Here is a 25,230-nt window from a genome sequence, read left to right on the forward strand (position 1 = left end):
GACTTTCTGTTCTGTATCACTCTTGGGGCCTTTTTACTTTTATAGAATCCCCCTTAATATCTCCTGTAGGGCTGGTTTTGTGGTTATGAAATTAGTCAATGACTGGCAATTCTGGAAGGTCTTTATCTCTCCATCAATTCTGAATGACAGCCTTGCTGGATAAAGGATCCTTCGATGCATGTTTTTCTCTGAAAGAGCTTTAAAAATGCCCCCCCCCCCCACAACCCTTTCTCTCATTCCAGGTCTGTGTAGACAGGTCTGACATAATTCTGATACCTTTGCCTTGGTACGTGAGAAATTTCTTTGCCCTGGCCACTTTCAATACTGTATCCTTGGATCTAAGATTTGCAAAATGCACTATGATGTGACGTGGTGTAGATTTTTCATGGTTGAGCTTGGGAGGGGTCCTCTCTGCCTCTTGGAAATGAATGTTTGTTTCCCTTGCTATATTAGGGAAGTTTTCAGCTACAATTTGTTCAAATATCTCTTCTAAACCTCTGTTTTTCTCCACCCCTTTGGGCATGCCAATGATTCTGACATTGGAACATTTCATTGAGTCAGTAATCTCCCGTAACCTACATTCCCTGAGCGTGGACATTTTGAGTCCAGATTCTATTCTAGCTTTCTCTTCTACTAACCCATCCTCCAATTCGCTGATACGTTCTTCTGCCTCATTCACTCTGGCTTTCAGAGCCTCTAGTTTTGACTGCATTTGACTCATAGAATTTTTAATTTCTGCCAGATTCGCTCTCATTTCCGCCCTTAGAGATTCTATATTCTCATTAACATTTTCGTTAATACTTTTTTCAAGTCTACACATCACCTTGACCACTGTTACTCTGAACTCCATTTCTGATAATTTGGTTATATCCATATCCATTAGTTCTGCGGCAGAGGCCACAGACTCATTGTCCTTTTTTTGCTGGGGGGGATTTCTCTTTCTTGTCATTCTTATAAGGAGAGGTTGCGGGGTTGTCCAGAGCCCAAATTATTGACCGGGACCCAAGCCATGCGTCCTTGTTTTATAGGGATCTTAGGGATGTGGACTTCTTGATTTTTCAGCCTGCCTTCTGGGGGAGGGGCCTGCCACACCGATACTCAGACAACCCTGTTTGGGTAGCGTCTCCCTGTCGCCTGCGAGGGGGGAGGGGGATGGGCACACTGTGAGCCGGTATTTCCAGGCTTTTGTTCTCTGGCGGCTTTCTCTGACGGTTTGCTGTGTATTTTCTGAGAGTCAGAGCAGCAGTGGCTGAGTCTCAGCCTCTGTCTCAGAACAGAGGGGATCACGGGCCGTTCTCCACTGATGTTCTGGCCACTTTAACTCTGATTTTGTTGGTGCTGCTCAACCCTGCAGCGTCCTGGGATGTGTACCCCACACCCGGTGTCCCAGCCCTCACTTCCAGGGCCCGCACGTCCCTGTCCTTTGTGTTTCTAACATCGCCAGCCGCCCCTGCGCTCTTCCGGAGCTCCCGGCCTCAGTCTGGTTCCAGTGAGCGCACCAGAGCTCTGGTTTTCAGTCTGGTCGTGCCATTTTGCTGGCTTTAAAATGGGCAGCAGTCATGCGACTCCATCAGTGAAAGCAACCAAGGGCACTTGTGGGTGCATTTCTTCAGCCAAGATCAACTGAGACCCCGCTGTGGGCCACGCTCCATATTAGATGCTGGGAACAAGTTGGCTGTATCCTCGAGGTTCCCAGTGCATACGACACATGACAAGCTGCCCATAGAATGGCTCTGTCTTATTCATCCCTGTATCCCTCATGCCTCACACAGTGCCCAGCATATAGTAGGAGCTCAATAAATAGCAATTTCCTTGGAGAGTGGGACAGTGTGGCAGTCAAGTCTCTGGCATTTGGAATCTGGGAACTTGGGTTTGAATTACAGCCTGTCCAGTTATGTGCTGTGCAGCTCTGGGCAGGTCACTTCATCTCTCTGAGACCCAGTTTCCTTGTGGGTAGGATGGGAGCTTAGATCACAGGGCCTGTGGGGGGTTAAGGAGCTTATTTGTGAAAAGAGCCTGGCCCGTGCTCAGCGCTCAGATTACACCTACCTGGAGTTAATGTGGTCACCGTAATGTCAGCGAGCTCTGGCAAACAATCCAGTCTCCATTCACTTTCTGGAAAGAGAGAAGGCCTGACAGACCGCCTCTGTGTCATCCACACTAGGAACCACAAAATCAAAACTGGTGGTTGACCTTCCTTCCCTTCATCTCTCCTTCTTCCCTCCCTCTCCCCTGCCGTGCTCTCCCATTTCAACTCTTCTCTCTGCTTGCTGCCCCCTCCTCCCGAAGGGAGCTACATTCAGGTAGGAATCTAGGGAGGAGGTTTCCAGGAGCAGTCTGGCTTACCGGCTACTTTGCAGACTGAGGTGGGAGACTAGGGTTGTGAAATCAGAGAGAAGTAAATATGTGTGATGTTTGTCTTGTTTTCTTCATATATCAATGACAAAAGAGTAGGAGATATTATGTGGATGGGTTTCAGGTGTGCTCTGCTATTTAAGATGATCTTTCCCTGAGACCTGCTCTTTCCTGCTCTGAGTCTGCCAAGCAGCAAACCTGGTTCATGTTTGAATCTCGTGTGTTGGGAACTGAGCAGGGGAGTTACCGGGTTGGGTGTGGTATGACCCCTGCCAGAGGCGGTCTGGTGGGATACAGTCTGTCCTGCACACTTGAGCTGGAGACAGAGTACTTCCCTGCGAGCCAGGTGCGGGAGGCCCCGGGGACCGTCTCCCTCTGCACCTTTCGGTCTCGGACCAGCCCCTGCAGGGGCCACCCTCAGGTCTGCCCTGGGGGAAAGGCTGCTGCCAGGGAGGGCGGCACAGAGAATGTTCCCTGTGGGGCTCCCACACTGCTCCCAGGTCCTGCTGCAGAAGTGAGGTGGGTGGCAAGCCCTGGAGCACATCTCTCTCCTCCTCTCCTCACCCACATCCCCGGTCCTGGGATTAGAATAAAACCTGCACTTGGCTCCATGGGAGAGAGGCCCGGATGCAGTGGCCCGGAGACCCTCCCTGGCTGGCAGGAATTCTAGAGGTCTGTGTGAAGGCTGCTGGGTAGGCTGCACACAATGGCTCTCACGGTCCCACTGAGCTCCTGGGACTGGCCAGGCCCAGGACAGAGGCTCTGAGCACCAGAGCCAGAGTCCCTGCTCCTGTCAAACCTGCTGCTCCAGCTACACAGCGATGGGCCTGCTTTCCACCTTGTGGTCATGGCCCACCCTGGGTCCTCCCCTCAGGCCTGCACGGGGCCTCCCCAGTCCTTCCAGGGCTTGGCTCTGGGGGCAAACGCTGGCAGGCACGAGTGTTGGTGGGGCCGCACCTGCTGTAGAGCCCCTGTCACTCCCCTGACAGAGGAGAGGAATTTGAACAAGTTAGTTTCCTTTCTTGCCTCTGTGGAGATGTGTGGAGGGCCTGGGTCACCTCGCGGCAGCGTTTCTCAGGCTCTGGAGATGACTCGTGTACATGAGAACCAAACGAAGCACTCAGATGGGAAGGAAATTCCATGCAGTGCGAATTCAGAATATGTTAAGCAGTTAGGATTAAAATTGCATACATTTCACTTTCCACTTTTGTAAAAAATAAAACAAATACAACTTGTATTATAGTTGAAAAAGCAGTGTCTTCTGTCCCCTCTTCTTGCGGGAATATATAAAGGCATAAGAGTAATGATGCTAACATGAGGTGTACTGATTGGCTTTTATCTGAAAGTCACAGGCAGGGTCTGATGATGAGTGAGGAAGAAGAAGGAATGTGAGCAAGGAAAAGAGGGCAGTTTCAGGTCTCTGTCCATTGTGCAGGTGCCGGTGTCAGGATGGGTCGTACTGCAGGTGGGGTGGGGGCAGGGTCCCCACTCTCAGCCTCTGTCATCAGACTCCCTCTCCTCACAGACCCAGAGGGCGGGACTTGGCCTTTCTCACCTGGAGTTAAGTACGTTAACTTCCCCAGTGGGAGCTTTGCATAGAGAGGAGCTTCCCTGCCTTCCCCTGGGACCGTGGTGAAGCTTCCTTGCCCACAGGATAGTTTCTGGACTGGAAAGTTGGGTTGGACTCTGTGTTTCAGCAGCTCACTTAGCAGGGCCCAATTCCTTCTTCTTGTCCCTGGACGTGCGTCCCAGAACCCAGGACTCCAGATCCCTGATCTTGGACACCAGCTCCCCCAACTGACCCTGTGTCTTGATCTCATTCTTCTGAGTGACCACAGAGCAGAAGGGACACGACAAACCTTTCCCATGGTGCTCCTTCGGCCATGAATTGATGCACTAGCGACCGCGGATATAAGCACAGTTTAGGTACATAGCTTTTTCTGGATAACCTAGGCAGATGAGACATTTGCTTCATTCTTTAAAATGTTTGGCCAGACCCACTCTCGGGAATAATAAGTATACTGGAGTTTCTTAATGACCCAAATGACCATGAGGGCTTGAGGTTTTATCCTCTTTGCTTGCATAAACCTGTCATGTACCTAGTATTTCTCATCCCTCTACAAGAATATGGCCTATAGCATAATACAAATATGAATATGAATATAAATATAAATAAATGACTCTTGGCCCGGAACTTCTGATATCTGAGATGCTATTTAGGGTAAATGGTGCAATTGGTCATTCAGCTTTGACCTGAGCTGGTGAAATGAACCAGATCTGGGGTGTCCGATATCGTAGCCACCAACTACCCGTGGCCTTCAAGCACCTGGAATTCAGCTCACCTGAATTGAGATGTGCTCTGAGTGTAAAATGCACACTGGATGCCGAAACCAGAATAAGAAAGAGAACTTAAATTATTTTATTGAGATTTTTAAACACTGTCTCATTGACGTAAATGCATGTTGGTGTGATACCATTTTTCCAATTACAATTCTTTTGACTTTTCTCCTTTTACTGTGTGTAATGTGGCTACTAGAAAAGTTATGATTGATGCAGGTGGGTCACATTAGATGTCTGCCGGATGCTGCCAGGCTCGGCTGAGAGAGCCTCCAGCTCGGGGAGCTGGTCCCACCTGGCCGCCACTCAGACCCGGAGCAGCAGCTGAGGGGTGGAAACAGTCAATGGGGAGCTCAGTTCAGCATCTTGTGGGACAGTCCAAGCTATGATCTGGTTAAGGAAAAGGAAGACTTGGTCATCTCTCCAGCGTGGGTATTGAAAATCTAGTCCTGCCCACAGCTCCGGGAGCAGAGAGCCCAAGTGCCCCCAGTGTCTCTAGGTGCACATGCTGTGTTGGGATTGAGTTGGGCTCAGAAACACCTGCTGTATTAGTAAAATACTTCATTCCCCAGACTTTGCTCTCTCATATTTGCCTTTTGTGGAACCCTGAGAAGTTAGAAACAAAATTGCACAAGATTGGGTGTGTCCTCTGTGAGATTCTTCTCGGGTTTCCCACTCCCTCAAAAGGTGACTTGGTTCTGGAACAAGAATGATCCACAAGGGGCACTTTCTGTGAAAGTGTTCTCTTCCCACCTACCATACCAGTATTCACCTCTTGAATCTGATTCATTTTAATTTAATTCTAGGAGCAAAACGATTTGCTGATGACAGAAAGCTTGTGCCACAAATGATTTTATTCAGCATTGACCAAAATTTCAAAGGGAGCTACACGTTCAGAAAATTTGAATTTGAGTATTTACAAATCTCAAGAATTGCCTGTGACCAATAAGTATAATTTTTTTCTTGTCTTCGGGACAAAATCAGTCATGTATTTAACTTCATCAACATTACTCCATATATATTACTCCATATATATACTTGTAAAAATTCATGCTTCATCATTAATCCACACCATGGAAGGTAAAATTCCAATTTCAACTCGACTCATATTTTCTTAAGATTAAAGCCTTCAGCTTTACTAATTAATAGTCACCCGTCACTAATATCGGTACAAATTCTCTTTCACTTTAGCTCAGCTATTTAGAACATGCAGGTCCAGACTGATGGACACACAACCTATTTGCTAAGGAATCATGGGGAACCAAGCAAGGGGGATGGCATTTGGCTCTGCTTCATTCCCATCCTCTGAGATGGATTCTTCACGTTGATTTTATTGCCACACAGTGACTAAAAAAAGAAATCTCTTATTGCTACCATGTTTTATTGCACAGTGAAATATAAAAATACAGGTGTATCAAAACCATGAAGCCAAATCTATGTGAGATTCATAATATGGGAAGGTCATAACAACAGTTCATAAATTATACATATTTTAAATATCCTTTTTGGCGAACCCTCAGAGAAATTTGAGGGGTTTTTGTTGTGCCTCACTTATTTTGTGTTTTTCTCTTCAAATAGAGAAAGCCCTGGTGGATTTTCGGGCTTGAGTGATACCTGAAATTTTGGTGAGTCCAGTGGTCGCAAACACAGCTGGCCGCTAGGTGGTGTTGCGTCTGAAACTATGCCAGCTCTTCCCTCTTCCCTGTCCCCACCCAGGCTTACCCCCTCCTCCATTCTACTATCTGAAATGCCCAGCAGAGGGCAAGGACCCATCTGATTCCACAACTGCTCAGTTTAGTAAACATTTCTGTCTCTTGATAATGAGGGGCATCTTCACCACCTGCTCCTCACAAGACTACTAAAAATTAGAGCAGTTTATTTATTTTTTTTTAAAGATTTTATTTATTTATTTGACAGAGATAGAGACAGGCAGCGAGAGAGGGAACACAAGCAGGGGGAGTGGGAGAGGAAGAAGCAGGCTCATAGCAGAGGAGCCTGATGTGGGGCTCGATCCCATAACGCCGGGATTACGCCCTGAGCTGAAGGCAGACGCTTAACCGCTGTGCCACCCAGGCGCCCCAAATTAGAGCAGTTTAAACTCATAGGTAAATGTTCAGCCTGCCTTCTTTCTGGAAACCATTATCCTTTTTATAGGGAGGAGAGCGGCAGAGGAAGAGGGAGAGAGAGAATCTTTTTTTATTTTGTTTTATTTTAAAGATTTTATTTATTTATTTGACAGAGAAAGAGACAGCCAGAGAGAGAGGGAACACAAGCAGGGGGAGTGGGAGAGGAAGAAGCAGGCTCCCAGGGGAGGATCCTGATAGGGGGCTCGATCCCAGACCTCTGGGATCACACCCTGAGCCGAAGGCAGACACTTAATGACTGCACCACCCTGAGATCATGACCCGAGTCAAAATCGAGAGTCAGACATTCAAGTGACTAAGCTATCCAGGCACCGCATTAAACCTTAATGACATGGCAAAACTCGGCTAAATCCAGTCTCCCCTCGATTATTTCTACCTGTAGGAACCTTTCCTTTTGTCCCAAGACAAGTCATTTCTTTATGTTGCTCTCCCAGAACAGCTTATAAATGCTGCTGCTTCTTCTTTCTCCCTTCTCTCTTTTTAAAAAGATTTTATTTATTTATTTTAGAGTGAGAGCACTCACAAGCAGGGAGAGGAGCAGAGAGCGAGAGGAACATACTCCTTCCTGAGTGTGGAACTGACACAGGGCTGGAATCCAGGACCCTGAGATCATGACCTGAGCTGAAACCAAGAATCCAATGCCCATCTGACTGAAGCACCCAGGTACCCAACTTATAAACATTTCTAATAGAATTGGTTACTATTCTTTTCTTTTTGGATGGGTGTGGTCTTAATTCTTTTTGAATGAGACAAATTTAATAGCTGGGTCTGTGGTCTTGATTTTGGATATCAACTACAAGGAATATCCAGCAAAAAGTAGACAACGAATAGTTATTACTGGATTGATGTAGAATTTAATTTTATAACTTGAAATCAATCTGATTTCCCTTATATTATCTCTTGATTTTCATGCTCCCTACACTTTCCTGCTTATCTAGGAGTACTGTAAAACAATATAACATAATTGAAGGGAGAAAACTTAATTGGACATTATGCAAAGAATAAACCAAAGGCCATTTACCTAAGTTGTGGTATGATGTCAAGAAGGGAAATATGGGGGCCCCTGGGTGACACAGCGGTTAAGCGTCTGCCTTCGGCTCAGGGTGTTTTGGGATCGAGCCCCACAACAGGCTCCTGCGCTATGAGCGTGCTTTCTCCTCTCCCACTCCCCCTGCTTGTGTTCCCTCTCTCCCTGGCTGTCTTTATCTCTGTCAAATAAATAAATAAAATCTTTAAAAAAAGGGAAATATGAAGATATTATGAAAATTATTTGTAATTTCCCATCTCAGAAGTAAAGTCTACAATTCTCATTATTCTTGGACATTTTCAAATGTATCCAAATTTGTGGTGAACAAAAGAAAGCAAATATGAAACTTATGAGTTGCAATATTTAGAAATGGTGGTTGGATTTGACTGTGAGGCACACAGCCTTCTAACAGGCTATACATGCTGTGGGGTCACACTTTGGTCAGCCACCCGCAGATTCAAAACTCATACACTTTATTAGCATTAACAAGGGGTGAAAAATGGTGTGAAATGGCTGATCAGTAATAATTGTTCTGTGAATATGAATTTTAGTTTGGATAAAAGACACGATATGATTTACTGCAACTTTAGATGTCTCGTTTCTATTATGCTGTCTTGCAAAATTTTCAAAAAGGAAAGGCTGTTGTCCAATTTCAGGTGGTCTGGGGCCCGTTCCAGTTTGTCTAACAATGTTTGAAAATACATATTTGCAATCATGGAGAAAAACAGTTTGGGAGAAATGACTGGGTCCAGAGAGTGAGCTTTGAGAGAACACTTCCCAAAACACTTTTGCTACTTTGAAAAAATTGAAATATAAGAATAGGTGTATTCCTTTTTACCTCAGTGGGGTCTGTGACTAATTCCATAGAGATAGATATAGACCATTTAATATTGGGTTAAAAGAGATCAGGAGGAATCCCCATTTTTCATTATTTTTTTAAAATGATTTATTTGTATATTTTAGAGAGAGAGAGACAGCGTGAGTTGGAGGAGCAGAGGGAGAGGGAGAATCTCAAGCAGATTCCATGTTGAATGCAGAGCCCAATGCGAGGCTCCCTTAGGAACCCCCATTTTTCTTAAAGAGGGTTAGCAGACATGGCTTAAGACAGGGCTTCTCAACCTTGGCTCTGTTGACATTTGGGGCAAGGGAACTCTTGTGGGAGCTGCAGGGAGCCTGGTAGCGTGTGGAGCAGCATCCCTGGCCTCTACCCACCAAATGCCAGTAGCACCCGCCCCACAGTTGGGAACCTTCAATGTACCCAGACATTGCCGAGTGTTCCCTGGGGGCCAAAGCACTCCCTGCTTGGGGACCACTGGAAGCCAATAGAATGTGTCCAGAGAACTGGGAAGATACACCCTCTGGGTATAATATTCTATTATGTACCCCTTAATGGAGTAAAAATAATCTCAGACCGAAGAGACATTGACGGAATGTAAATACAGGGAGAGCGAGAACGCCAATGGAAGCCTCATCACCGTGTAAATGCCTGGAGAACAGGAGTCAAGGCGAGTAGAGAGGAGCCCTACATTAATTTATTTTCATTCATTAAAATGATTGATAATCATTCATTCCATTCATGGGTTTCTCACATTCTCCAGAGGGTGGCTGAGGAGAGAGCAAGATGGAGAGTTTAGACGAGGTTGATTAAACCGTTACTGAGCCACTACCACCCATGCCTGGCGACATGTACGTAATTTTGTCCCACATTGACTCTGGGTTTGAGAATCCCTGGCACAGATGTGAGTCTCAGTACTCAGTCTGAAGAAGTGGATTATTTCAGGATGTTCATAAATCAAAGTGCAGTATAGCCTGAGGGAGCCTGAACAGCACTGGCCGATAGGATTCCATGATGTAAACGATCTCTGTCTGCCCTGTCCAATATGGTAGCACCAGCTCGGAGTGGCTCTTGAGCCCTTGAAATGTGGCCACCTTTCTTGTGTCACATGTGGAAATGTGAACATTTGGGGGATAGTGAATTAAAAATACATTGTTTAGTGTGCCTGGGTGGCTCAGTTGGTTAAAATGCCATCTCTTGATCTCAGCTCAGGTCTTGATGGTTGTGTGTTCAATCTCTGCCTTGGGCTCTACACTGGGCAGGAGCCTCCTTAAAAAACAAAACCAAACCCAAAACATCATTTACATTTACTTCACCATTTTCATTTCTCTTGTTTCCAGTGTGCTTATTAGAAAACATGAAACCATGTCTGTGTCTTGCATTAGGTTTTTATCAGAGAGCCCTGATCTAGAAGGTGGAGAATTCTGCCCTGTCAGGACACCTTGAACTCAACCCTGCTCTGGGTTAGTGTCTGGGCCAGGCAGGACCTGCAGGCAGAGCTGGGGATCCGCCTAAGTTCAGATCCTTCTCCCGTCTCAGCTCAAAGCCCAGTGAGGATTCTAGACTTGGTTTCCAATCGGCATTTCAGATCTCTCTCGGTTTGGACCATGTGCCCTTGATTTTGTGTGTTCATTCGTTAGCACTAGAAAGGACATTTACTTAGGACCCATTAGGTATTTCCACTTTAAGGATGAAAGGATTCCAGGAAACAATAGCATTTAAATCACAGATGATCCTGCCATTCAACTGTCCAGGTGATCTCCCTCTGGGAAGCCACCATGAAGTAGTTTGAAGAGGCAAGCCAATGTCCTGTCTGCCTAGCCTTTCTGGAGAAGTGCTTTGTGGAAAATTAATTAATTAATTAATTAATTAATTAATTTCTGGTTCCTGGCACAGGACTCCTAAAATCCTTGCAGTTTCCTGAGGGATAGGAGAGACTTTTGTTAGTCATAAAATCTCCAACAGACCTCTCCAGAGTTTAGGCTAAAGAGCTGACATAGGGTGGGGCCCAGAAATGGCATCACAGTGGGGCTGGTCATCAGAAGGACCAAACTGGGAGTCAAGGATTGGAAATTTCAGCCCCAGCCACTGGCCATCTGTGAGGGGAGGGGACTGAAGATTGGGTTATAAAAAGTCTTGAACAAGACGTTGGTGAACACATTAATATTCTGGAAAAGTGATTTTCCCCCAGAGAAGGCGTGGAAGCTCTCCGCCACTCCCCACCCCCTTTAGGCCTTCCTTGCTCCACGCATCTCTTCCATTGGGCATTTCCTGAGTTGTATTCTTTATAATAAACTGGTCGATGTAAGTAAAGTGCTTTCCTGACTTCTGAGTCGATCTTTTTTTCCCCTTCATTCATATAACTTTTATTACAGTGTATTTATAATTGTTTTTTTCCTTTTTTAAAATTTAAATTCAATTAGACAGCATATAGTACATCGTTAGTTTCAGATCTAGTGTTCAATAATATATCATTTGCGTATACCCCCAGTGCTCATCGCATCACGCGCCCCCCTTAATGCCCATCACCCAATACCTCATCCCCCCCCACCTCACCTCCAGCAACCCTCAGTTTGTTTCATATACTTAAATGTCTCTCATGGTTTTTCTCCCTCTCCGATGACCTCCAGTTCAGTTTTCCCTCCATTCCCCTATGATCCTCTGCACTGTTTCTTAGAGTCTACCTATGAGTGAAACCATATACTTGTCTTTCTCTGACTGCTGTGTTTCACTCAGTATAATACACTCCAGTTCTGTCCAGGTCGATGTAAGTGGTAAGAATTCATCCTTTCGAATGGCTGAGTCATATTCCTTTTTATACATGGAGCCCATCTTCTTTATCCATCCACTTGTGGATGTAAGTCATTCTAGTGAAATTATCAAACCTAAGGAGGGGGTCTGAGGGAGTACCTGACCTTGTGGTTGGGCAGAAGTGTGGGTAGCTTGAACACCCCATTTGTGACTGGCCTCTGCAGTGGGGACAGACTTGTGGGACTGAGCCCTGAAATCTGTGGAGTATGAATTGAATTGTTGTAGAACGTGGCGAGTTGGTTGTGGTTGGTGTCAGGAAATAGAGCACACAGGTGTACTTGAAATGTGAACACATCTCCTCCCTCCACTGCACCAGTTGACTGCATAAAGCCCCCCCATGGGGGTCCTCTGTGCTCTGTGGTCTCTTGGAAGAATGGAGTCAGGTTCGACTGGCAGTAGGGGAAGTTGGTTTCCAAGATCAAAGATGTGGAGCCTAGCTGAGAGCTATTCCCTAGGTGAAGCCGTGGATGCCGAAATGACCCCACTGCCCCCTTCCTCACTAACGACTCAGAGATTGTGATATCACAGTTGGTTCCCCACGAAACGTGGGAATTATCTGACTTTGGGCATTTTATGGGCCTGTGCCCCTCCGTCCCAAGTGCAGAGTAGAGTGACCTGGTAGGTCTCTGATAAAGACTGACGGTTGAGTCCTGCTTTGGACACAAGTGAGCCACCCAACAGAGTCCATTATCAGGACAGCTCGGTTTCTTGTGAGACATCTATTCTTTGGAGGAGCGATCGCCTCATACACTCTTCCTTTCCCGTTGCTTCCCCACCTCCTTTGGGCTCTTGACTGGTGCCCTTGTGGAAGGTCTCCCTGCCATGCCAGACCTCAGGTGGAATCTATTTCCTATGGAAAGCACCTGCCTCGACTCTTGATTTCCCTCACAAGACATGTAGCACAGTCTCGTCCTTTTTCCTGGCTTTGTGGGGGAAAAATGATACTACTAATGTGTGTCTTAACCTTTTGATATGGAAAAGCATGTGGCTACCCCAGAGTCCAAAAAAAAAAAAAAAAAAAAAAAGCAAAGGCTTCAAAAATCATACTGCCCCCTATGTCTGGTCTTGCTTATTTCCCTCCTTACAACATTTTTACTGATTCACTGCTTAATGATTGTGAGACAAGGTCTCTCTTATAGGCATCATTAATTGAGTCCTGAGTTCAATGTTCAGGACAGATTTCTGTGGGAAGGTTTATTGACTGTGGAAAGAGCAGAGAGAAGCCACTGAAATGCAAAAGGAATATGTGGGCCTCTTCTATGTCCAGGCTCTGCATTCTGACCAGTGGCTGAATTTGTTTTTTCTCTCCAATGGGTATGACCTCAGATGTAGATACACCCAATGACAACCTCATGATTTCTGCTACCCTGAGGAGTATCCAAAGTGGGCATTTGGTTCAGATAGAATCCGAAAGAGGTGCTGAGAGGTTCAGCTACACAACTGGCATCATGGACTCCCCTTGGTTGCCCTCTGGCCACCCTACTGGGAAGTAGATCTGGGGAACATGCAAAGAATAGATGTGGGCGTTTGCAAAGAATCTGTTCACTAACTCAGGAAGTTCCAACTGCCTGCAAAACTTGGATTCTGGATTGTGGATTTGAGAAATAGAAAGCCCTCGTTTATTTATTGGCACTGGGCCTAGGGCTGCTCTTTTCATGGACCCCAAGTTCTACCTAGTGGGGATCATCCTGGGTGTGGATATGTGAAACCTTTCATTTTCTAATGTCAGCATTGTGTCCTGGATGAATTCCTAACCTTGTGACCAGGTTTACCAAAATAGTACTTTACCAAAGTAAAGGGGTTGTTTTATGCCATTATTTTCTGGGGCTTGATCTCACGAATCTGAGATCATGACCCGAGCCAAAATTCAGAGTCCAAGGATTCACCAGGTTCCCTGACTACATACAGTTTTTTTTTGTTGTTTGTTTGTTTGTTTGTTTGTTTAGCATGTATTGTAGTTCCTTGGTTAAGTCCATGGCACTTGGCTTTGTTCTAAAAGGTTTCCTTCTTTATGTATATTTGGAACTGGTTCCTTCCGTTTCCATTGCTACTTTTCATGAACAGATCAAAATCCTGTGTCTATTGAGTGCCCATCCATGAGCCAGAACACACACTGAACCCTGCATTTTGGGGAGTATTTAAAGTACTTCATTTAGAAAAGTACTAGTTGTATGTATTGCCCTCAACCCGTTCACTATTACAGAAATGCAGTGGTGAAAATACAGTGATATTTCCCCCCTCATTATTCAGGAAAGAGTCTGCTTTACATACACATACTGACCAAGAAATTCACAAAGGTTGAGAGGTAACTAAGTACGTCCTCTCAGCTATACACAGAGAAAAATCAGGTAGTATGCATAGACGGTGAGAGAATGACATAATTTCATTAGTATATGCTTAGAGAAATATGATTTGAAGAATGGAATTTCTGTGAACATGGCTCTTCATTTCACCTGGGACCCATTTTAAACTATATTCTAGACATGTCTGGTGACTGGAGGATAGAATGGGTGGGGATGGTGTTTTAAATCAAGAGTGGGACCTCTATTTATTCTCAATCTGTTTTTCTTTTCCCTCTTCACCCTGAAGTTTGGCTAGTGACTCTTTTGGGGGGGTGGCAGGTCATCCCCCCTCATGTCTTTTATTTTCAAAAAAAAAAAAGAGTGAGAAAGTGTGAGACTGGGGTTCAACTTTCGAAACAAAGTGTTTACTCTCCCATGCCCCCCTTGTCTGTGAAGACAGGCCCCTGTCGACACCAGAAGTTGGCCGCTGTGCAGCTGCATTGACTCTGAAAGGTCTATGATGACACTGTCGCCATGGTGACTTGAGCCACACCTCTGCTGTCCTTTCCAGCTGGGACTCTTTGAGCTGACCCATTCCTAGGGATTGGTGTTTGCTCTGCTGCTCCAACTCAGAATGGGAAATTGCTGTGGTTCCTGCTGTGATGGTATGTTCCTAATGATCTTCTGAATGCTGTTTGCTAGGACTCAGTTCACTCTTTCTCAAACTATTTTTCTCATCGTTGAAAATTTCCTCTCTCCCAATTTCATCTACACATGTTTTATAGTTTTGTTTTATCCCTTGATTTCTACTGTTGGTGGTTCTACTGAGCTAGCAGCCTTGGTTTTTGTCCTCCATGGAGAACAATGGACTACTTCCATGATATCCTGCACCCCTCACTTGTCACCCCTAGGTTCTCAAGGGGGGGAAATACGGCAGTGTCTATGTTCATTTAAGTTTTTTTAAGCATCCTAAATTCTATATTCACATTATGCATTTCTGAAATTTAGAGTGAACCCAGAAAGGTTGATATGGAGGACATTTATCATTGTTTTCTCAGTGTCTTACAATGTCTGTTCTGTACCGTTCATCCCCAAAGGGATATGGATTTCAGGATTTTGGGGACATGTGGGTTCGTTCCTATCAATAGTTGCCCCAAAGAGATCCTCAGAATATGAGAGTCTATGTTTCAATTTATGACCCCCAGACACACATTTCCATTTCTAAGAACTTTGGGTGTTATCAAAAATGACATTTTCTAGAGATTTCAATGGTATGCTACCACCCGTCCCATTCAGCGCCCCAGACGTAAGTATGGTGACAATAGCATGACCTTTTTTTCTCGGTGCTGCAATGAATAGCCGGCCTTTAATGTATGGTGAAAGATGGGTAACTGGTTAATGGATCGAGTTAATGAGTGATCGATAAGCAAGTACACAGATTATTAGTGATGCACAAAGAAAAATAGGTGATGTAGACACAAGAGCAGAGACACACGCATTATATATATAAGTATATATGTATATATAGATGATTGCATACGTTTGCACATAGGATTGTAGCTTGAAAACAGAACGTGTCTACATTAAAGTGGTTTTGATGTAATGTGTTTCTTAGTTCTCCTGAACTTTCATCCAGATCTCTTCCCAAAAGCTAAGCTATGTTTTTTTTTTTTTTCTTCTATGAGTTGACAAGGGTCTCAGGAACTCCTAGTTTGTTTGGAGGCACTTGTATTTGTGTGAGGAATAAATAATGCAAGATGACATTGTTTCACATGTTTGAAAACACAAGACTTTGTAACAGTGACCCTCCCTTTCTTTACACTGGGATTCATCTCATTTGATCTGCTGACCTTAAGACAGGCAACTGGAACATTCTAGAGAACAGTCATGGATATTTGTGGACAAGGGCCCCAGAGAGTGGATTCAGGGAGACAGCAATAGATTTGCTCGTTTGCTTTTTGTTGTTGTTGTTGTTGTTTGCCTCTGATTCTGTCCAGAGGAAATCATGTTGGGGTAAAATGCTTGTATTTAGGCAAAGCAGCTGTGTGTCACAGAGCAATGGTCTGGGAACTCAGACTCCCAGATTTGAATCCAGCTCTGGAACTTGTGAAATTGTGAGATCTCAGACAAGATCTAGACCCTCTAATTCACCTTTCTGACCACGTGACAGGTGTTCATTCATTCAATGCTCATCACACACTTATGCGATGATTTGTTTCCTCTCCCTGTTCCTCAGGTGGAGGAACGGAGGCACAGAGATGAATGTGACCAGGTTCGTGACCTCCTCTAAGTAAAGGAGCCAGGAGGTGAACCCAGGCCTGCAGTCCAGTGCTCGTGCTCTAACTACTGAACCGAACTGCACTTATGACTCAGTCATGGGATCAGTAGTTACTGTGCAAAGAAGCTTTAGCATCTGCATGGATGTCAGGAATTCCCTGAGCCAAGGGGAATCCCAAACACTGTTTGTCATTATGAGGTCACCTCGGTGGTCACATAGCCCAGGGAAGCTCTTGAGCCATAGATGTCCAGATCTTGCCATAGTCATTCATCTGAAAAGGATGTAGAAAGCCTGGTCCGTTTGAAGCCATGATTGTGTTCAGTTCAAAGATTCTGAGGGTTTGGAGGCACCATTTAGGACAAGCCAGTCAAACTCTGTTTGAACACTGGGCTACTCCTCAGCACCTGACCTCAATCTGGTCAGAATGGAGGAGACCCTTTCATGGTGTTTGATGGCATTGTCAGTATGAGTAAGCCCTAGTCATGCCGACATCCTGTGACCTTAGGGACACTGCTGGGACAAGGAAAAATAAGACTCAAAGAACCAGTTCATGATTAACCTTCTGTCCAGAGCTGGTCAGTGCCTGGCCAATCAGTGTCATGGCATGGTCACTCTTCAGGGCATGGCACAAATAGAATAAGAATAGGGAGCATGCTGAGCGGTGCCTGGCTGGCTCCGCCAGTGGAGCATTTGACTCTTGATCTCAGGGTCGTGAGTTCAGTCCCCATGTTGGGCATTGAGCCTATTTTAAAAACAGAGAGAAAGGAATCAGGGACATAGTGTTGTAGATTTGATAACATTCTCCCCATGAGCCCTAAAAAAATGCTTGAATGCCATGAACTACACACTTTAGGGACAGTGACCAACAAGAACTCAAACACTCGTAACAGCCTGCTGTCCATCATCCTTGTTTGGACGCGCTTGTCCAGCTAGGCCAGGGAGTGTCCATGCTCCAGTGGGGGTCTTTGCTCCTTCCGGAGCTCTCCCATTGTTGGCTAGTAAGTGCAAGCATGGAGAGAGGCCATGCTTCATGACTATATACACATAGCCTTGCAAAGCAAGACTAGAAGTCAAACAGCATCAAATGAATAATGGTGCTTGGTTTTCAATGATAGAACTTCATTATTGACAAATCGTCAACAATTGATGAGCTTCCTCACAAAGGATGTGAGATGAAATGCAACAGAAAGTCGTGCTTAGATCTGAATCTAAGTCTCTCAATAAAAGGTTGCTTATTATCACGTGCAAAATAGTATACAGCAGATGATAGATTCAAATGCAAAAGCAGGTCTGGGTGATCCTTACGGAGAGTCGTGATGGGGGAGCTTCTCCAGGGTGTGGGTATGGAAGGGTCCCTCTCTATGTGTCCTTTGCATATTCCCTGATTTTTTAAAAAAAGATTTTATTTGAGAGAGAATGAGAGAGCAGAAGCGGTGAGTAAGGGGGATGTGGGGTGGGGGAGGAGAAGAGGGACAAGCAGGCACCAAGCTGAGTGCAGAAACAGAGGCCTGGCTCGATCCCAGGACCCTGAGATCATGACCTGAGCCAGGTCAGACGCGTGACCCACTGAGCCACACAGGCGTCCCTGAGGGGTCCCTCTCAAAGGAGGTGGGGCTTGGTCCCCTGCCACTGCAGGGTTTAGAGAAGGATGAGGAGTCTATAAAGACTGGATCTGGGGGAGGAAGGAAGGAACAGGGAAGGTGCCCATTCAGAGCCAGTGCAGTCCCGGTTCACTCTTAGCCAGGCCTTAGCCCAGGCAGTTTGGAGACTTACTTAGATCAATACCAGTGAGATACTAGAGGTCATAGGCTTAATTTATTAAACCAGCAAAGCACTAGCCCAGGTGGCCATTTTTCCAGTTAATTCACAGGAACTGCTCAGCCAGGGTTGGTCAGTTGAAGGGAAGCTAATTCTTGGTAGAGCTGTCATGTGACAATTAGTTTGGAAAGTCCTGGGTTCTGAATCAGCTTGGGAGCCCCGCAGCCCACTGGTCCCTGAGGGTGCTCAACTGGTCCCGGGGAAGGCTCCACGTCAGACAGCTAGTAGGGTGAATGCTGTGGGAGGATGGCCACAGTTGGGCTTCCCCTGGCCCTTCAGAGGGGCTTGTCAAGGGGCATCTGCACTGTGTTCTGGGTCAGGGGTTGAAACCTAGATGTGCGAAGGTGAGCTAGGATTTGGACTTTGCTGTTGGCTCAGGCACCTCCCCCAGGGCATCCACTGTCTCCCACAGACAACTCGGGGCTGGAGGATATGAGAAAGAGATGAGGGAGCCCTGGTTCAGGGCTGCAGGGCTTGATCTCAGGTGTCTGGGCAGGTGTCAGGTGTTCTGGGACCTCTCTCCCCAAGGAACCAACTCCATTCCTGTCCCGGCTCCCCACTCAACATTAAGTTGTCTCTATAGCTTGGCTTTGGTAAATAGTGCTGCCGAACATGGGCAGATATTTCTCTGAAATCTAGACTTGAATTCAAAGGGATTTCTTATCCAAGAGTGGGATTGCTGGGTGTAATGGTAGTTCTTTTGTGAATTTTTTTGATGAAGTCCCATACTGTGTTTTCATAGTGACTGCATCAGTTTACATTCTCTGTGGGGTATTTGAAGGCTATATGAACCCTAAGACCTTCCTAAAGCCCTCTCTGACTCAGGTGGCTTTGCTAGGCAAATGATGAACCATGGGATCAAAAGTTTGTACTCTGATGAACTTATCACTCCTTTTCCTATGGTCTTCTGATAGCAAGATGTCAACAGCTCTTTCTGTTGTCATGCATTTCCCATGGTCTCTGAGAAAACAAAAAACAAAAGTGAAGAAAACATCCATATTTTCTCTAGGTCTCCGGAAGCTGGCCAGGAGAATAAAGCCGAAGGTTCACCCCACTTCTGACTCTGTCGAAGGTACCGTGGAAATTCATTCATTAAGTTGATTCAAGAATAATTATTCTAGGGGCACCTGGGTGGTGTCCAACTCTTGATTTGGGCCCAGGTCATGATGTCAGGGTCATGAGATTGAGCCCCGTGTTGGGCTCCATGCTGGGTATGGAGCCTGCTTCAGATTCTCTCTCCCTTTCCCCATGCCCCTCCTCTGCTCACACTCTCTCTTTGTCTCTAAAAGAAAAAAGAAGAAGAAGAATCATTACACTAGTTTTCAGTGTCCCATACTTAAGACAAAAATGCCAAGCCATATTATTTTTGTTTCACGTGTGACAATTTTAATTTAGCTGGTCACTCATCAGTTTATAACCCCAGTAGTCAAATGGCATTTGCAACTCAAGTCTGTTCACATTTCATGGTAGGTATAGTGAAGCTAAGGAATGGACATTAGTCTGTTATTAAATATTAGGAAAAATAGATCTTTTATTATTTTTAATGAATAGACGTTATTACTTCAAATAGGTTTATATTAAGATAATAATTGAGCAGATAATATAAAAAGTTTCCCTATCATCCTTATCCCTTGGCGCACAATTTCCACAATCCTTAAAAGCTTCATCAGTGTGGAACACATGTCACGAATCACAAACCAGCGTAGCGATATTAATACTCATTGAAGGCCAGCATCGCTAGGACGGTCTGCTCTGTGTTGTGCAGGAGTATGGGTTTTGACAAATGTGTAAAGTCGTGTATCCACCATGTACAGAGTAACTTCACTGCCTTGAAAATCCTGTGTTTAACCTATTCATGCCTTTGCCCTTTCTCTAGAAATCTTAACAACCGTTGACCTTTTGTCATCTCTATAGCTTTCCTTTCTCCAGAATGTCATCTAGTTGGAACCGTAAAGCATGTTGCTTTTCCAGACTGACTTCTTTCACTTTTATCTATACAGTTCACATTCGTCGATGTCTTTTTGTGACTTGATTGCTCAATTATTTTTTTTAATCTTCTTTTTATTATTGTTTGAAAGAGAGAGAGAGTGAAAGTGTGTGGGGAGGGGCGGAGGAAGAGGGAGAGAGAATCTTCAGCAGCCTCCATGCTCAGCAGGGAACCCGTCTGACGTGGGGCTGGATATCATGCCCCTGAGATCATGACCTGAGCCCAAATCAAGAGTTGGATGCTTAACTGAGTGAGCCAGCTATGTGCTCCAGTAGCTCAGCTATGTTTATTACCAAATCGTATTGCATCGTAAGGGTGTATTGCCGGTTGTTTCTCCGTTCACCTAGTGTAGGACAGCTTAGTCGCCTCTAGATTTGGTGTTCATAAATCAAGCCGATAGAAGCACTCCTGGGCCGGTTTTCATGCGGACACATTTTTCAACTCAACCGGGTAAATACCTAGGAGTGAGATGGCTAGATGACACAGCAAGACTGTGTTTTGCTTTGTAAGATTTGATAGGATTCACCAGTCAAACCATCTGGGGCCGGCTCTTCCTTTCTGGGAAATGTATTAACTATCGGTTAAATGTTTTTGATACCTGCCTGTTCAGATCATCTATTTCCTTTCAGTGGGTTTTGGTAGTTTTGTGACTTTGAAGGAATTGGCCTCTTTCCTTTCAGGAATCCTAGAATTTTTCCATGTATTCCTTTAGAATCCTTTCAACGTGACGTCTCCTCTTTCATCTGTTGTTAATGTGTGTCTTCCCTCTTTCTTCATGGTTAGTCAGGCTAGAGCTTTATCCATTTTACTGATATTTACAAAGAACCAGCTTTTGTCTTGGTTTGGTTGATTTTGTCTGAGAGTTTTTTGTGTTCCATTTCATTGGTATCTGCAATTATAGGATTTTTTTTCTCTTACTTGCTTTATATGACATGACTCTTTTTTGCCTTGTTTTCTAAGGAGGAAGCCTATTCACTTTGAATCTTTCTTACTTTCCAACACGATGACATTCAGTAGTATAAATTCTCCCAAGCACTGCCTTTGCATACATTTTTGTCAACGTATATTTTCATTTCGTTTAGTTCAAAATCTTTTCAAGCTTCTCGTGAAACTTCCTCTTTGACCATTTTTTAAAAATTTCCAGCTATTTGGGGATTTCCCAAGATTTCTTGCTGTGGTTGAGCTCTAGTTTAATTTCATAGAGGTCTGAGAGCAGCTGTTGTATTGCTTCTACTCTTTGAGATGTGTTGGGGTGTGTTTTATGGCCCAGCATGTGGTCTCTTGCTGAATGTTCCAGGTGAGCTGGAGAAACAGTATATTCTGCTAGAGAGTCTGTGCTCCAGGAAACCTGGATTCCCTGTGTTCCCTTTCCTGTCTCCTCAGGGCCATGGTTTGTCCTGTGTCCTTCCCTCTCCATGGATCCGAGAGTGGTTGATTTTTCAGTGTCTTCAGGCTTTTTCTTGTTCGTAGGGTGGACAGTGATTGCCATGATCCTTGCATGTGGAGCCCTCTACTTTTTTCTTCATGTGCCTTCAACTCTCTTCTCCTGAAATGTGTCTTGACTTCAAGATATTTGGGCACACGCTGCTTCCATTCATATAACCAGGTCTCCAAAAACAGCCGAGAAGCCTGTGTCTAGATGTCAGCTTATGTAGCAAAACACACGTTTTCTTTGACGTTCCACCTTTTACATTGGCTGTTATCCTAAGTTAGAGGTTTACAGAAATATCAGCCATATGCTTTCACTCAACGTGTTACCCTCCCAGAGGTATGGACTAGTGAAAATAGAGAATATATGTGTTTTTACATATATCCATTGAGTATCCAGCCTTTCACACACAATGACAGACCAAGAAACCCATTGACAGAGATGGATAGATACGCATGTACATAGGGAGTTAGTAACATAGAAAAAAGAAAAGGTAACGTTTTGAGATGAAGAGACATATGAATTTCTGTATGTAGACAATTGCATCCTTCTGCACATAGAGCTCCAGCTTTAGAAAAGCACGAGCCTCTATTCATGTGGTTGTGAGGTAATGCACAGGTCAGGTCCCCTGAGTCTGCATCCAGCGTGCTGTGCAAAGGCGAAGCTCCGGTCTCTCGCATGGCTGGGCAACAGGTCTTAGCTTGAGGTGCTCACATGTAGGAGGAGGAAATCTCACAAGATGATAGAGTTTCACACGTTGTAGAACACGAGTATGTTAGGTACATAAGCTCTCTCCCACCAGTCAACTGGTGTTCGTCGTGTTGGACCAGATAACTGTCAGGTCAGGCAACTAATTCATTCTGGAAGCATCATGCACATTATTTTGGGAAATGGCCACTTAGTGTGTCCTCAGGCAATCAGAAAAAGCATTTCCGAGACCTTTATGTGACTCCTTAAACACCGGGTCTGGCTTAACATAAAGGAGTCCTTTTTAGACAAAGCAGGTGTGCGTCATGGGGAAAGCACTGGCCTGGGAGCTTGGACAGCAGAGTTTGACTGCAGCTCTGAGTTCTGTGGAGTTATGGCATCTCAGATGAGACATTTCACCTCCAAGGAACCTTCCTGAGCATTTCCATGGCATGCTTTACTTACACTAACCATTCAACCCTCACCACCAATGCAGTACTTTGCTTGCTAAGGGCAGTCTTCAGATGGAGAAACTGAGGCACAGAGCTGAATGCGCCCAAGCACACAAGCTCTTAAGTGGAAATGCCAAAATGTGCACCCAGATGGCTGGGCCCATGCTGCTACTCTGAGATACTGAACTGCACTTCCCACACTGACAAGCATAGCTCTGAGCCATGGGTTCAACAGAAACCACGCAGGATCTTTCCAAGGCCTGTGTATATATCTGAGCTGCATGAGTCTACAGAGATCCCAAGTACTGTCTACCATTATGAGGTGGCCTTAGTGGTCACATGGAGGGCAGACCTGGGCATAGCCCTTAGTGTGGAAAGCACACAGAAGGTCCAAACTGTCTGTCCAGCTCACAGATTTTGAGACTGGGAGGCACAACATTGAAAAACGTGGTAAATCTCTCTCAGTGTTGGGTCACTTCTCAGCGGCTGGCCCCAAACGGGAATCAAGAGATAGTTTAGTGCTCTTTGATTGCATGATCCCCCTGAGCCCCAGAAAGCCTCCAGTGCTGGCAATGACACACCCAAGCAACAAGGACAAATAAGAACTCCAAGTAATATATGGTTACTAACCCAGGGTCCGCTCTTTTTCCTGCACCTCTCTTACAGAGCTGAGGTAGAGGACGTCGGGAGGAACCCAGGCCTCCCACTGTAAAGGACCATCCCATTAGTGGATGACTACTGCTAGCACGGAGAGCCACCTGACTCAGTGAACACATACATGAGACACACACTGGATGGGGAAATACCATAAGATTAATGATGTTATTTTTATTTATTTCATATTTTTAAATTTTTGGACTATCTTCTGTCTTTAGGGTGTCTTTATTTTTCATCATTATTATTTTTTAATGGAAGTAGTTGAGCTGACACACCATATTCCGTTCGTTTCAGGTGTACCTTTGCCTTCAATGGCAAAGCCAGGACTCTGTTTCTCCCTTCTTTGCTGCTTCTCTTCTCTGCATCTCCTTCCATGAAGAAGGGGGCTCACCAATAGCCAACTGCAGGCTTTTCTTTTTTAATGTAAATTCAAATTAGGTAACATATACTATATTAGTAGTTTCAGGGGTAGAACTTAGTGGTTCATCTGTTGCGGTAACAGCCAGTTGTCATTCCATCAAGTGCCCTCCTTAAGGCCCATCACCCAATTACCCCATCCCCCCACTTCAGCAGCCTCAGTGTGTTCTCTAGATATATGGGAATATTACTCAACTGTTGAAGGACTCAAATCTTGTCATTGGCAAGTGCATGCTGTTAAACCAACCACATCCCTCACCAACCCCCCCTTCAGCAGCCCTCAGTTTGTAATATAGATACACTGTAAATTACTCAACCACCAGAAGGAATCAAATCTTGCCATTGGCAACTGCATGCTGTTTAACCAACCACATCCATCTCCACTGTTCTGTCGTTCAAGTCAAGCAGAGCTCTCTGAGTCATTCATGAGATAGAGCACCGTGGCGGGAAGGTACTCTGTGTCCTGTAGTCTGTCTCCTGTTCAGATGGCCAGTTGGAGGAGCTTCGTCCTGGCAGAACAATTAGAGAGACTTTGCTACGGGCAGAGGGAGGGGTGGGGCTCCCTCACGACACCACAGTGTGTAACCAGGCGACCTCTTTGTAGACTAACTGACTCACATCGACCAGGTTGCCTTAAGCTAGAAAGTCAAAGGTCTGTTTCTCCTTCGTTTTCTCATCCTCTTGTTTGCTTTTCCTCACCCACCAAGGAGAATGGCCCAGCAGCAGCTCAGCCCATGCTTCTTAGCCAGTCACTCCCATAGAGTCTTGTCCCGTGTCCATATCAACAATGATCATAGAGTAATTCCCGAGTAGGACCAACAATGGACTGACACTTACTCTGTGTCCTTTCAGAGTCAACCAAGGAGGACCTTGGCAAGAAACCACCATGGCCCAACACATCGAGGGTAAGCTTGGCTGTCTTTGCCTGAGAAAGAAATGTTTCTTACTTGAGTTTCGTCTTTTTGAAGTGAGTTCAGCTATGACAACATGACAGTGTAGTTTTTAGACGTGAGGTACCATTTTCTTGGGGTGTTGGGAGGGGAGGTTGTAAACTGTGGTAGGGGACCTTTTACTCAGAAGCGGTATTTCCTCCCAGAATTAAGAGTTTTGTAATTGTGCTTCAGGGAATTTGAAAGATCCATCCCCCAGGAAAAGCTCATGCCTTTTCCACGGGTGCACACTGTGCTTCCTTTCCGGGCCTTTGTCTTTATGCTGTTTCTCATTTGGTTTTCAATAGTCACCAAGAGAACCGTTGATGACACAGTATGCATATGACCTGACTCTCAGGGTGTGTTCTTTTCTGTAAATTCAGGTGGCCCCAGAACCATGTGGAGGTGGTACGTATTCTGGAATCAGTCCCTTGCTGAGGAAAAACTCTAGATGGTAAGGCAGGTTGGGGGGATGTCCTCACAGTCCTCAGTCTGGAGAGCCGTCTGATTCCAGGTTCCTGGTAGGACTGAGGCTTGGGAGTGTGGGGAAAAGCAGACTCCAGGTGAGAAACTATGTGCATGTGTCTCCAGTCCTAGGAAACCAAGGCATTCCCCCTGGGTGGTGTGGGTGTGTGTCCATGAGGCTTGGAGGTTAGGTGTCTTGTGTAGTGTGATTGTGAGTGTGTGTGTGTGTGAGAGAGAGAGAGCAAGAGAAAGAGAGACAAAGACAGAGACAGAGAGAGAGAAGACAGAAACATAGAGAGACACAGAGAGAGAGAGAGAAA

At 45.2% G+C, this 25,230-nt stretch overlaps 1 protein-coding gene across 1 annotated transcript in view; it reads left to right on the plus strand.

Moving 5' to 3' along the window:
• LOC123789945 (uncharacterized) overlaps positions 1-25,230 on the plus strand; it is a gene marked incomplete at its 5' end in the record, with an annotated part of 61,762 nt that overhangs the window by 32,064 nt on the left and 4,468 nt on the right. The window contains 3 exons of the mRNA XM_087860584.1: positions 18,897-18,959; positions 24,369-24,421; positions 24,829-24,853. Of these exons, the coding sequence (XP_087716710.1) occupies positions 18,897-18,959; positions 24,369-24,421; positions 24,829-24,853 (141 nt within the window). The remainder of the gene's footprint in view (positions 1-18,896; positions 18,960-24,368; positions 24,422-24,828; positions 24,854-25,230) is intronic.

This window comes from Ursus americanus, unplaced genomic scaffold (assembly GCF_024610735.1).
Source record: "Ursus americanus isolate L20-20 unplaced genomic scaffold, mUrsAme1.1.p SCAF_154, whole genome shotgun sequence".
NCBI classification, from domain to species: Eukaryota; Metazoa; Chordata; class Mammalia; order Carnivora; family Ursidae; genus Ursus; species Ursus americanus.